General features: G+C 56.5%; 1 protein-coding gene and 1 gene segment (V, D, J or C); both read left to right on the top strand.

Moving 5' to 3' along the window:
• LOC107516946 overlaps positions 1-1,523 on the top strand; it is a 32,726-nt gene extending 31,203 nt beyond the window's left edge. The window contains 4 exon segments of the C gene segment in view: positions 144-530; positions 934-951; positions 1,138-1,244; positions 1,357-1,523. Of these exon segments, the coding sequence occupies positions 144-530; positions 934-951; positions 1,138-1,244; positions 1,357-1,461 (617 nt within the window).
• Positions 1,524-4,763: 3,240 nt separating this feature from the next.
• LOC107516918 lies at positions 4,764-10,486 on the top strand. Its single transcript, XM_036230224.1, has 6 exons — positions 4,764-4,826; positions 4,960-5,176; positions 8,749-9,135; positions 9,553-9,570; positions 9,757-9,863; positions 9,980-10,486. The coding sequence occupies exons 1-6, from the start codon at positions 4,764-4,766 to the stop codon at positions 10,484-10,486; spliced, it is 1,299 nt and encodes a 432-aa protein (XP_036086117.1).
• The last annotated feature ends 3,739 nt before the right edge of the window (positions 10,487-14,225 follow it).

The following is a 14,225-nucleotide window of genomic DNA, read 5'->3' as shown; positions in this document are numbered from 1 at the left end:
GACTCCAAAACGAATGGAAATTACGCTACATAATTTTGCTTTATGATGACCCTCTTCTCAGCGTGTGGGTGTGCACACACAGCCCCCACCAAACCCAGACAGCTCTCAGACCAGCCCTGGTCCCCACCCCTCTTCCCTTCCAGATGACCTGAGCAAAGTGAACCCGCCCAAGGTCACTGTGTTTGAACCATCCGAAGCAGAGATCGCCCGCACACAGAAGGCCACTCTCGTGTGCCTGGCCACAGGCTTCTACCCCGACCACGTGGAGCTGAGCTGGTGGGTGAACAACAAGAAGGCCCAGAGTGGGTTCAGCACGGACCCTCAGGCCTACAAGGAGCAGCCCAGCCGGAACGACTCCAGATACCGCCTGAGCAGCCGGCTCAGGGTCTCCGCCACCTTCTGGCACAACCCGCGCAACCACTTCCGCTGCCAAGTCGAGTTCCACGGGATCGAGGAAAAGGACAGTCGGAACCTAGACGGGCCCTCACGCGTCAGCCAGAATGTCAGTGCGGAGACCTGGGGCAAAGCGGGTGAGCAGGGCCTGGCGGGGTCCAGACCAGAGGGAATGGGGCATCCAGGTGATGGACCGGAAAGACTAGATCCGGACAAAACGAGGTGGGGCGGTGAGACCCAAGCCCACCGCGGAGGAGAGCGGGGCGCTGGGGCTCGCTCCCGCGCAGACCCTGGGCACCGCGCAGCCCTGCTGCCGGGCCCCTGACCGCCGGCCTGGGCGGCTCTGCGCCTGCGTGGTGCGGCCCCGCCGGCTTCAGGGCCGCCACGGCCCCTGAATTTCAGGGACCCTGTGGCTACATTGACACAGCGGAAGGAAGGCCGCGCTGGGTGACTTCAGGTCTGGGCCTGACGTCGGTGCTGCCTACAAGGCTGACTTTGTCTGTCGTCTGCTCATCGTCTCCCTCCCCTCTTTTCTTTCAGATTGCGGCTTCACCTCGAGTGAGTGGCCTCTCCTTCTCTCCCCATGTCCCGTGGTCTTCGCTCTGGAACCGGAGAACGGAGAACCCGTGGACCTAGTTGGAGGGGGGGTGGGGGGAAGGGGAAGGTAAGGGCCGGGAGGGGGTAGGGAGCCAGAGATTCCTGCTCCCAGCTACACAGGCACCTTCTCTCCCTTCCTGCCGGCAGAGTCCTACCAGCAAGGGGTCCTGTCTGCCACCATCGTCTATGAGATCCTGCTGGGGAAGGCCACGCTGTACGCCGTGCTGGTCAGCGCCCTGGTGCTGATGGCCATGGTAAGGAGGACGGCGGGATGGGCGGGCAGGGTGGAGGTGACACTTGACAGAAACTTGGAGCCAGAACCAGAGGTGGGCAGAGAGAAAGAAGGGGTTCGCCTACATGCCTCAGCAGACACCCTGTACCTCTGGGACTGCAGCGAGAGAGCGAGGAGGGCACGAGAAGCTGGGGTCACCTGAACCCCAACGGAGGTTGCGAGGAGCCTTGTTCATCTAGTCGGTGGGCCGTCCTGCTTCCTCTCAGCCCCAGCATTCCCGGCGACTCCCACACCTTCTCTCCTTCAGGTCAAGAGAAAGGACAGCTGAAGCCAGCCTGGAGGTTATCGCTCCAACACGGTTCTCCCTTTCCCATCCTGAGCAAGTGCTTCTGAAGAGCTGTTCTCATCTCTCTACTCAGCCCTGCTACCTCCCCACTATGTGCTTATTCAGCTGGACATTCGTGACCGAAACCTCCCTGACCCTAAGGGAACCCTGACGTGCCAAAATTGACCGAACCAATAAAAATAGCCTGTTCTGGCTCGAATCTCTTGTGTCTTGTGTCTACATTTCTCTTCCGCATACCACTTCTGAACTCCCACTGACTCCAATTAGGCTGGAAACGAGAGGTCGACCAGGGAGGTCCAGTCCCCTCAGGTACCCAGGGCCCCCGCCTGTGGCTGGCACCACTCCGCCTTTTCAGAGAAACTTAAGTAAACGTGAAAGGTGGCGACGGGGTGTGAAGAGGTTTCCTCCGGAACAGCCTAGGAACATGGCGACGTTGACCTTTGGAATTCTCTGTCCTACCTGGGCAGAGGTGCCTTGAGGAAGAACAGGTGTGTCCGCCCACCGAGCAGTCATGTGCCCCCGGCTAACGAAGCCTGGGTTTAGGTCTATCACCCCTGCTCCTGTCTGCTGTCTCCCAATGAGTCCGCTGCACATCCCCATCCCTCGCCAGCTCGGTTTCTTAGCTGAGAAGAGAATGCACTGATTTGGACATTTAGCCTCAGCAGAGATGCCTTCCGATTTAAGCTACGAATCTAGTAATTAGTGGGTATGCAAATGTTCCCTGGTCACTCTTGGGAGGATAGAAAATGAAGTTTCCCTAAAACCAAGGATCGGCCCTATCGCGATTTCTAGAAATCCTTTAAAAGCTCTTTATTGTCCCATCGTCGTCACGGTAATGTAGTCCAAAGTCCTTCGGATGGCACGTAAGACCCACGACTGTCCTCCACCCCCTTATTTCACCTCATTTGTCTCATCCTGACCCCCCCAAAGCTATTTGCCATTTTGCCCCCCTCCACCTGGAAAAACCTAGTACTCTGACTCTTACTGATCCTTAAATGTTTGGTGTTGATTCTTTCCCTACAAGAAACCTTCTCCGGAGCTCCCTTGCCCCTCACCCCCCCGAGGCTCGGTTAAGTGCACCCTATATTTTGCTATTATAGTGCCCGGTGCACACCCCTCTCACACTCGCCACACCCGGTGGGAACTACTTCTTCACTTGTCTGATGCTGCGACTTGACTGTCAGCTCCTCGATGTGTTCTATGATAATATCCTGGGATGTGGTGTCGTACCTTGGTTCAGTGTGAGGACCCAATAAGTCGTCTTTGAATAAGTGAACGAATGAATGAGTGAACTGAAATTGACACAATTTGGGAGCAGATATGACCGTGAGGCCTGCTTGAAATAACCGTCTCCCCGGCCACCTAGAAAATGGCAGCCTTCCCGCTCTATTGAAACACATGCACGCATTCAAATACATGTGCGTGCCTATATACACACATATACGTGCATACTTACACACACATTTACGTGTACGCACGTGCACTCACTCGTCGAGCGCATCTATTGCAATGTTTTGCATCGCCTTTCAAGAAGATAAAGGTATCCAAGTCACAGTCCCCAGGACGCTTGCCTGTTCATAAGGGGGGTGATGCGGGAATAGAAACAGCTGTGGTATAAGGCGACACTTTGGAATAGCAATGTGAGCTGCCTCCTGAAAGGCAGTCGGAGGCTAGCACCCCACTGCTCCCTGGAATCACCCCGAGAGAGCACGAGAAGGTGGCAGACTCTTCAAAGGAAGACTTGATGTCAACCATCCACATCAGAGAGTGGTCATGACAGTCAGAGGCATGAAGAAAAGCCAAAACAACAGGGCGGGGTGCTTCTGGGTACTTCCGTGTGGCTGGGTGCAAGGTTCAGAGGTAGGAGTCATGAAAATAGGGCTGACAAGGCAAGTCGGTATGTGTCACTGTGGAGATGGACAGGTGTCCTTGCAACCAGTAGGAGGCCTGCCACACAGTACATGTTCATTAAACGTGTGGACTAAATAATGAAAGATAAGGAGCTTCGCCTTTGATCAGGAGGCGAAAGGGATCGTAGAGGTTTCCAGGCCGTCTGTCCTGGTGCCCCAAGTTGCCATCACCTGCTCTCTGGATCCCACCCCTCGCTCCTCCCCTCGCCGCCTCACTATAAATGCCAGTCAGCGCAGGTGGGCACGGTGAGTCCCAGAAGGGAGACCCGATGACATGGTAGATCTCCTCTGAGCCTGCGTGCTCCGGGGGTGGGGGGGGGGGCCTCTCTGCCCCCTCCCACCACCCCGAGCCCCGCCCCACTCTAAATGCACTCCGAGTGGGTCTTTCCCCAGCCCCACTCCATCAGGCCAACCTCCGCCACCTGTGCTTCCTGCTGCTGCCCAGTGGTTGGGGGAGGGGGGCCAGAGGGGAGGAAACATTTTTGTATCATGATGTAGCATTGTGGCAATTCGGGGGGGGGCCACGATGATTCAAGTAGAGGAGGTGCTTTTACAAAAAGCCCTGCCTCGGAAAATACCCTCACTCAGCCCAGAGAACGCACGCAGCTCCCCGGATCTGGCAGAGGGGCTGGCAGAGGTCTCTGGGGCTGGTCCCCTACGAGGTCTTGCAGGGCCCCACCCAGACTCAGTGAACACCTCTGCATCTCCCTGCTCCAGACCCAACTTCCGGGATGTCAAGGGCCAAGGCCGCAAAGCGGGATGGTCGCTCAACATGTCTCACAAGCCTGCCCTTAGGCAAAGCGCTTGCACATGCGATATTCATTAAGAACGTACACTCACCCTGTGGAAAAGCCACCACACCGTTTTTCAGAGGATGACGTTAAGGCCAGAGAGGTTGCAGGTTCTAAGAAGCATGGGGCAGGGTCTAGCCTGGAACACTTCCCAAATCTGGCCCCCACCCCAAATTCCCCTTCTGATTTCACTGGCCACTGTATCATCCCCCAGGCCAAGCCGATCTCCACTGCAAATGGGGGAGGCGACTTCATGCCGGGTCCACATTGCGGTGTTCAGCTAGTTTTGGAGGTGACAAGAGATGTCAGGAAGGAAAGGGAGGGTGGCCGAGGGACCGTGCCAAGGGAGGTGCGGAAGGAATTCTTGGCAGCCCCTTCCCACTGTGCGCCTACAAGAGCAGCAGCACTTTGGGCCAGGGACCAGGCTCACCGTGCTAGGTAAGCCTGCCCCTCCAGGTGGGAGGAGGGGTGGGCTGTTCAGCCTGGGTGACCCCATGATCGCCGGGCTTCGGGGAGTGAGCGCTGGACCCCCAGGGCCCATCTTCGGGGAAGTCGGGGTTTGCGCCTGGGCCCCCAGAGCTGTGTGAACACTGCAGAGCTGCACTTTGGGCCGGGTTCCAAGCTGACCGTGCTGGGTAAGGGGGCGCAGCTAGGGGTCCGGGAGTGCGTCGTGGGGCGGGATGGAAAAAGGGGGCAGCGGCCCAGCTCCGTTCTGGGCTGTGCTCAGAGGCGGGCGGCACCTGGGCCGGGGACTCCGGGTTCCGGGCGCGGGAGGAGCGATGGGGCGTCCAGGGTGGCAGGGGGCCTGGCCGAGTCCGGGGCAGCGGCAGAGTTTTTGTCCCGGGCCTCGGTGCTGTGAGCACAGACAAGCAGTATTTCGGCTCGGGCACCCGGCTGACGGTGCTGGGTAAGCGGGGACACGCCGCGCGCGGGTTTTTGTGCGGGGCCCGGGGGCCGTGACGGGGAGACGCAGTACTTCGGGAGCGGCACGCGGCTGCTGGTGCTGGGTGAGCGGCTCGCGCGGCGCGCCCCGGGTTTCTGTGGGGAGCCCCGGGGCTGTGCTCTGCCTCCGCGGTCCTGACCTTCGGCGCCGGCAGCCGGCTCGCCGTGCTGGGTGAGTGGCCGCGGGGCTCGGCGACGGGTCGGGATGGAAGGCGGCGGCTCAGGGCCCCGCCGCACGCCCGCATCGGGTCCCCGGCGCCGCGCCGCGCGCGAGCGGAGCGGGGCGCAGGGGACTAAGGCCGCCGCCGCGGCCCCCGCGGGTTTGCGTGCGGGCCTGGGTCTCTGTGCTCCTATGAGCAGTTCTTCGGCGCCGGCACCAGGCTCACGGTCATAGGTGAGGTTCGGCCGTCTCCCCGCCTTGCAGCCCCGGCCTCTGGGTCCCCGGGGAAGGGCGGGGTGGGCCGCATCGGGGGCGCGGCCAGTCGTCCGTCCGCGGGTCGGCCGTGCCAGCGTGGGTAGCGGCTGGGCACGCACAGTCCGCCGACCGCGCGGAGGCACGGGCGTCTGTGTGTCTCTTTCTGGGGTGAACGGTGGAGAAGAGGATTTATGATCTGTTAGGACTTGGAGAGCTGCTAGACTGGAGGAAAAGACTGAGAAGGGAACGCCCGGGCTGGGGGACGGGTGGGGGGCTTCTCACTGCCGCGCTGCGGAACGAGGGCTGGAGGGGCGCCCTGCGGACCCCGCTTCGGGAGCTGCAGGCAGGGGGTGCGGCTGAACACAGGAAAAAGGGAATGGCAAAGCAGAGTGGAAGAGAGAGGCCAAGAAGGTAGGTGACCATGGTCAGTGAGGAAAAGCATCCAAAGCGGCCGGGTGTGTTGATTAACTGTTTAGCAGTGCGGATTTAAACATTAGATTTTAAACCCCTGCTTGTCTCTCCTACGCCTCAGACCCCTGGAGGCCAGCGGCGTGCGTATAGCGCCCACTGTGCCTGCAGCTGGTCCCAGACAGGGGACAGTAACCTCAGCCACTGGGGCGCATTCACCCGGGAGGGGTTCCCCCTCCCCCAGCCTGAAACGGTCGTCTTCACACTAAGTATTCTACCTCGAACAGTCTAGATGGTGTAGGAAGGTCATTTGTCACAAACACACATCGAAATGCAGATATTTTGCTGTGAGGCGAGGAAAATTCCTAGGAGGATCTTAAGTTCTTAGAGCTGGAAAGGGACCTGAAGGTCACCTGGCGATGAGAATGTCGAGGCCAGAATGGCCATCTTCGCCTCGAAGCCCAAGGGGGTCAGAGGGAGTGTTCCCTGGGGAAATGCTGGCTCCCCGTGATCAGCAGGGGTGGAGGACAGAGCTTGCTTTAGTTGCCTCCCTAATGATTCATGACCTTGGCCAGGTGACTCTGTGAGAACCTGAGTTCTCTCGAACTGTAAATATCATCGAGGAAGCCTACCACTTAGCGCTCCTGCGAGGCTTGCGAGGGAAGCCACGTGTAGAGAGGAGAGAGCATCCAGCACAGGGTCAACTGTTGTAATTCAGTGCTTCCGGCCCCCACCACTCTCTGGGGTGATTCCCGTGGGTCAGCCCATCGCCACAGGAGGGGCGTGCTTTGGCCCGTGGATAATGGAGTAGGGGGCTGGGTGTGGGTGAGAGGTGGATCTCAAACAGGAAAGATAAACTTTACAGTTCACAATCAGAGCTTACACAAACAGAAGTTCGCTAGTACACGCCCTTACATCCACATAGGCAAGCCCGCCCGCACCCCACGGGGACTCACAAACACGCAGGGGTAAGTGACCTGCCCTCGCCGCCATAGGGTTGTGTAGACAGGGCTTCGGGGTGTACGGATGGCCCTGCTTCCAGTTTGTCCTGCCACTGACATCAGTAAACACTGTGGGGAACCTCACACTCGGCTCAAAGGGCGTCTTTAATTTCTACAATAAAGACTGAGCTTTTGCCAGGTGAAGGGGCAGATGAGTATAATCTATAATGCCCCTGGAGGGCTGGCGGCATCCCAAAGGAAGGGTGTTTGAGACCAGAGCCAAATACTAGTTAGGATATTAACTGCAAATATTAGTTAGGATGTCACCATCTTAGGCCCGGGGCAGCCAATAAAGACCTAAGGACTTAATAGCAATTAGCAGGTCAGAGTCACGGGGATGGGGACCTGACACATTGGGTGGCAGGACCAGCTCAGAATAAAAATGAGGGGTGCTCTGAATAAAAAAAAAAATTGTGTTAAACTTTAAAATGGTGACAGCAGTCATTAAACCAAGTGTACGGCCCTTCTAAGTATGGGGTCCTGTGTGATCTGTGGATGTGACCTACACTTCCATAGAAATGCGACTTGTCAGTTAGAAGAGTATTTTCTCCATCTTCCAGGCTAAACTAGATTTTCCTAAGAATGAGCTTTCTTCATTTTAATGGACTTGCTCAGAAACAAACAAACAAAATGAGTAGAAAGCAAAGAACAGGATAAAATTAATGGAGAATGGCCTGAAAGAAACGAGCTGGCCAACAAGAAGGTTGCGTGGCTGTTACCAAGAACACCTTCACCTGCGGCCATCCGAGATGCCATAGGGAGGCTTAGGACAAAAATTGTGTCACGACAACTAGAACCAAGATGTTGCTCTGACAATTGCAGAGGCTTATTTAGGAAGCTTGCTGGGGGTGGAGGGGTGGAGGTATGTATGGTATTTGGAAACAAAGAGGCAAAGAAGGTTGAAGAATCTCTAAATTTGACATAAGGGGGGGCTGCTCTCTCTGTCTGAGCTGAGGAAACTCTGGGGGGCCCCGGAGGTGGAAGAATGGCTAGGATGACGATGAACCACAGAAAAGTCAAGAAACCTCACTTTCTCATGAGTACACCATGATGCAAAAGGGTGATCTCCCTGAGTGCACAAAAATATGCCATTGGAATACTGCCATCTGAAGACAAGCCCAGGCCCAAAACGAGCCCCTTGTCCCCAACTCTCCTTTACTCCTCAGCCCTTTAGATTCAGGAACAAATAACCTGGCTGAGGACAGGGTCGCTCCAAGCCCTTATATCACGTGATCTCCACACCCACTCTGCGCGGTCAGCATCGCAACTCTCCCTTTAGAGCAGGCAAAATGCTAGAGAGAAATGACAGTCCTACAGTCCTGCTGGCGGGCAAGGCCAGTTTTGAGCCCTGGAGTCCTTTATTCAGATTGCGACCCAGTGTGCCCATTAGGTAACTATCAGACCGCATGCCAAGAAGCAGAGAGGGGAGCTTCCCTATCGAGGGAGAAGAAAGCAAATCACATACTCAGAGTGTGAGGCAGTGCCATTCATAATGCCACTCTAGGGGGGTGGACAGTAGGTGGTGACCTCCAAACAAATAGGACCTACTGCATAATTTTGCTTTATGATGATCCTCTTCTCAGCGTGTGGGTGTGGGTGTGCGTGTGCACACACACACACACACACACACACACACACATGTGCACACGCAGCCCCCACCAAACCCAGACAGCTCTCAGACCAGCCCTGGTCCCCACCCTTCTTCCCTTCCAGATGACCTGAGCAAAGTGAACCCGCCCAAGGTCACTGTGTTTGAACCATCCGAAGCAGAGATCGCCCGCACACAGAAGGCCACTCTCGTGTGCCTGGCCACAGGCTTCTACCCCGACCACGTGGAGCTGAGCTGGTGGGTGAACAACAAGAAGGCCCAGAGTGGGTTCAGCACGGACCCTCAGGCCTACAAGGAGCAGCCCAGCCGGAACGACTCCAGATACCGCCTGAGCAGCCGGCTCAGGGTCTCTGCCACCTTCTGGCACAACCCGCGCAACCACTTCCGCTGCCAAGTCGAGTTCCACGGGATCGAGGAAGAGGACAGTCGGAACCTAGACGGGCCCTCACGCCTCAGCCAGAATGTCAGTGCGGAGACCTGGGGCAAAGCAGGTGAGCGGGGCCTGGCGGGGTCAGGAAAGCAGGGAGCCAGACCAGAGGGAATGGGGCATCCAGGTGATGGACCGGAAAGACTAGATCCGGACAAAACGAGGTGGGGCGGCGAGACCCAAGCCCCCCGCAGAGGAGAGCGGGGCGCTGGGGCTAGCTCCCGCGCAGACCCTGGGCACCGCGCAGCCCTGCTGCCGGGCCCCTGACCGCCGGCCTGGGCGGCTCTGCGCCTGCGTGGTGCGGCCCCGCCGGCTTCAGGGCCGCCACGGCCCCTGAATTTCAGGGACCCTGTGGCTACATTGACACAGCGGAAGGAAGGCCGCGCTGGGTGTCTTCAGGTCTGGGCCTGACGTCGGTGCTGCCTACAAGGCTGACTTGTCTGTCGTCTGCTCATCGTCTCCCTCCCCTCTTTTCTTTCAGATTGTGGCTTCACCTCGAGTGAGTGGCCTCTCCTTCTCTCTCCATGTCCCGTGGTCTTCGCTCTGGAACCGGAGAACGGAGAACCCGTGGACCTAGTTGGAGGGGGGGCGGGGGGAAGGGGAAGGTAAGGGCCGGGAGGGGGTAGGGAGCCAGAGATTCCTGCTCCCAGCTACACAGGCACCTTCTCTCCCTTCCTGCCGGCAGAGTCCTACCAGCAAGGGGTCCTGTCTGCCACCATCGTCTATGAGATCCTGCTGGGGAAGGCCACGCTGTACGCCGTGCTGGTCAGCGCCCTGGTGCTGATGGCCATGGTAAGGAGGACGGCGGGGTGGGTGGGCAGGGTGAGGGGAGAGGGAGGAACATCACAGGTGGGATATGGGGGAATCTCAGCGCCTGCCTCTGCCCTGAAATATCCTTTCATCTCAAGGAATTCAAAAGGGAGAAAGTGCAGCGATCATTACCTGACGCGGCCTGGGGGGATGGGGAGCATCAGACGCAGAGTCAGGCGCAGAGTCGCCCCGCTGAGCCGCTCCCACTGTTCATGGCCCCCGGCACCCTGACCCTGTCGTTCTTCTGCAGGCGAAGAGGAAGGATTCCTGAGACCGGCCGGTGCCTGTCCTCCTTCTGCAGGCGAAGAGGAAGGATTCCTGAGCCCGGCTGCAGGAGCGCCATCCGCGTCATTCCCGACCCGCAGCTTCTCGCTCCCGTGCTCCCCGTGGTGCTCCTGAGAGCGATCCCCTCTCCCCCCTCGCCTCCTTCCACCACAATACACGTCCCTTTCCCTCTGCTGCCCTCAACCCCGAGTCTGAAGCAGACAGAAACAATAAAAGTGTCCCGCTCGACCTTGTGTCTCAAGAGTGCCCGTAGCATTAAGCCCTTCGCCGACCTGCCTTCCGATTTGGGGAAAACTCCACCCCTCATGCTAACGGGGTGACCGACCCTCCTCACGGGCCAGTGCTGCTTCCTCCTGTTCATCCTGATAGCCGGTGGACCCCGTGGTCCATACCCAGGCGTTCTGGGCCCACGTGTGTAGCTGGGCTCTTGAAAACCCGCATGAAGATGAGCGTAGGTGAACCATAACCTGCCCTGCAGCACAGGACCGAGGACAGGGCAGACTTGCGGGTTAGAATGCCCGGTCGTCTCTCAAGTCCAGATTTCAAGTGTTATTATCACGCCTTTAGGTTTTGTCTGTCAATTGTCAACACCTCCATCCTATCTCGTTTGGGGATCTGGGCGTAAGATTTAGTTCTACTCTGCACGTGCTGAAGAAGGCACAGGGTTGAAAACACCCATGTGTGAGGCCTGAAGATTTCCCCAGAGTCAGGCACGTGGGGTCAGGCCCGAGGGGAGTAACGGAGAGGGGAGCAGGGTCTGGGGGGCTGAGGTGTTATACCCATGTCATCTTCACAAAGACACCTCCGTTCGACTCGAAGGGCTGCAGGCCAGGCTGCAGCAAATGCGGCGTGCTGAGCACCTTCCCCGAGCGGAGAGGGTCGCTGAGCACGGTCAGCTCTGCGTACAGCCTCCTTCCACTGTGTAGACATTGGACTGGGGGGCGGGGAGGCGGGTGCAGTTAGAGACAAGAAGGCACAGACGAGTGAGGGGGGCCACAGGCAGTTACCTGGGGGGTAAGAAGGCAGTCTCAGAGCTGAGAGAAGGTGGGGAAATGCAGGCCCTCCCTGCTGGTCTGCTTTGTTCCAGACATGGGGCTGGGCGCTGGCACCCGCGCTGTCCTAATTAACCCACACGACACCCGCCCCAAGCAGGAGGTAGAGACTCCCTGGTTTACAGGTGAAAAGGCCACCGTTCTTCATAGACCCACTGACTGATAAGCTGTGAAACCCTGGCCCTTTCTTCAGAAAACAGCGATTCAGGAAGCCTTTCCGAGCGGCAGTGGATGGCCCTGGAGCAGCTGCTCCCAGACTCTGATGCAGGACCTACAGTAAGGATGTCAAGAGACCTTGAGTCCTGATTGTATTTGTTTCCCAGCTCGGTTGAAACGAAAAATCACAGACTTGATGGTCTAAAACCAAATGCATTCTCTCACTGTTCTGGAGACCAGAAGTTCAAAATCAAGGTGTTAGTTAGCAGGGCTACATTCGCTTCCAAAGCTCCAGAAGGGAACCCTTGCTTCCCATTTCTGTTGGTGGCTGGCGTTCCTGGGCGTGTGACAGAATCACTCCCACCTCACGCCTGTCTCCACTTCACCTTTCTTCCCTGGTCTCTGGGTCTGAGTTTTCCTCTCCTTTTCTTTACCAAGACAGGAGTCACTGAATTTAGGACATGCCCTAAATTCAGAAGGAATTTCATCCTGAGATTCTTAACGTTTACATCCGCAAATAACTTATTTACAAATTAGGTCCCGCTTTGAGGTTCTGGGTGGGCATGAATGTAGGGAAGAAGCTATTTGTCCACCACACTGAGTATCCAGGAACCGGAAATGAGGGGGTCATCTGGACCAGTTCACAGGGGGCAGGAGAAGATGTGGCCAGAGAAATCATCACATACCTGGAACTTCCCGTCTGCTGTAATTATCTCTAGATTTCTCTAACTGCAGTAGGATGTGTGTTTTTATTTTTGTTGTTGTTATTGTTGTTGTTATTGCTGTTGTTGGTTTTTGTAATGGCTAAAAACGTCCCAAAACAAGGGAGACAGAGTGCTGGCCTCGGGTAAGCACCCACAAAAGCAGCATCTCCCATTTTTTAGATAAGTGTGGTAGCCCCTCACGCAGATGGGATGGGGAGATGAGCAGCCGAAGGCTTCAGAGAGAACAGGGTGTCGGGTGGGCAAGAGGGAGTGGACTGGGACAGGGGTGTCAGGGGACAGGGGTTTTGGGGAACAGGTGTTGGAGGATGAGGTGTTGCAGACGGATGTTGAGGGACAAGTGTTTGTGTGAGCAGAGCAGTCAGGAGGGAGCTGAGCGGAATCAGGTCAAAGCTCAAGGTGGAGGAGGGGCAGGGAGGGTTCCCCTCACAGAAGAAACATGGGGTTTGTGGGCTTGCTGATTATTATCTTTGGGGTGCTGAAAGTAGAGACATTAGCAGGTGGGAGGATGTGGGAGGGGCGCTGGTTGGCACCTGGGGTTTGCCAAGGTGAGGAAGGAAGGAATGTCCTCCGGAGGATGAATGACTCAATGCAGGCAACACAGTACAGATGGGAATGGTGCACACTCCATCTGGACCCCACTTGATCCAGGGAGGGCCCCACGTCCCAAATGTTTACAGCCATTCCCTTTTCTCTGAGACAGCACTGCCCCCAACATCCAACTCCCAGGCACTGGGAAGTTCGTCTCTTCTGCCTCCGCCTCTGCCTCTTTCTCCAGAATCTAAGCGGATCCTTCTGGACCAATTCTGGGCATCCCATCCATTCTTTCTCAGGGGAAACTGGGCAAAGACGGGCTAGACGTAGGGAGGTCATATTTATTGTGTGAATGGGGACACTGTCGCGAGTGAACGTGGGATGCTGGGACAAGAGGAGTAAATCAAGATTGTCCCCGCAAGTCAGGACACACAGCCACTCCAGTTACTGGGCCCCTGAGGGGGTTTCTGGGTCCAGAGGTATTCCTGGAGTGAAAGGCACTGGAGCATTTCCTCATCGACTCGGGCCGGTCAAGTTGTTCCAGTCTCAAGGCTGATCTAAGCTTCACCCCACTGAGGAAATCTGTGAACAGAATGCAGTCCAGGGCAAAGCATGTTTATTGACTGAAGCGACTGAGAAGCCAAGCGTCTCTAGAAGAACCCCTGGGGTCCCCTGAGTTCTCACCATTCCACGGGGCACAGCTGGACTCACCACGGGGAGCGCCCTGGGAGAGGAACCTCAACCCTATGACCTTTAGAGATTTATTAGAAATTAGGAGGAGGAAGAAGGCATCCAACTGGTCGTGTAATAATGGGAATGTCCTGTTGGGGAAATGGGATTCCTGTCTGGAGGAGCAAGTCGAGTCACGGCCACTTGCCCAGGAGAAGAATTTTCCTGTCAGCCCAGTACCCACTAGAGACCTGTCACCCTTCCTATTGTACAGCTCACGGCCAGGCTACCTAAGGTTGGACAGTAGAGGAGGTCAGGACCAACCAGAGACAAAGACTTTTTCTCTCTTAACAAAGCAGTTAGAGAAGAGTGAGAGGAAGAAAGAAAAAAGGATTTGGGAACAAGAGAGCTTGGAATAAGCGTGACAGATCCCGGGAGATACCGATATCTCTATTTCTTGCCTTGATACATTTTTCTAACTTTTTTTTCTCCCCTAGTGACACAGAGAGGAGCAGCCTGAGTGACCTCAGCCCCTAACAGTCTGGGTGACACATAGCCCCAAATGTCCCATATAGGAGAAACTTCGTGAGGTCGATCTTAGGGATGTGTGTGGGACTGGAGAACTGGTATTTGAAACCTCTCTTGAAGCCATATGCATGCAACAAAACCATGCAAAAACCTGGATGTGTGACATTTAGGGGTGTCATGGGAGCTGCTGGAGATCGCAGAACAGCTAGAAACACCAGGCCAGCTCTCAGCATTGCCACTGACCTACGGATGAATTTGTCACCTGCAGACTCATTGATCTCTTCTTAGATTTCCATCACCAAGCTCCCTTTGCCATGCTCAGGGCAATTACCCAATGCCTGTGTAAGAAGACTCGGAGTGTAGAAAGCCCCCTAGCAGGGACAACAATATTAGTTACA

The sequence above is a fragment of the Rousettus aegyptiacus genome, unplaced genomic scaffold (assembly GCF_014176215.1).
Source record: "Rousettus aegyptiacus isolate mRouAeg1 unplaced genomic scaffold, mRouAeg1.p scaffold_m13_p_13, whole genome shotgun sequence".
Classification (NCBI taxonomy): Eukaryota; Metazoa; Chordata; class Mammalia; order Chiroptera; family Pteropodidae; genus Rousettus; species Rousettus aegyptiacus.
The sequence above is the reverse complement of the archived record's forward strand: the minus strand, read 5'-3'. Positions and strand labels throughout refer to the sequence as shown.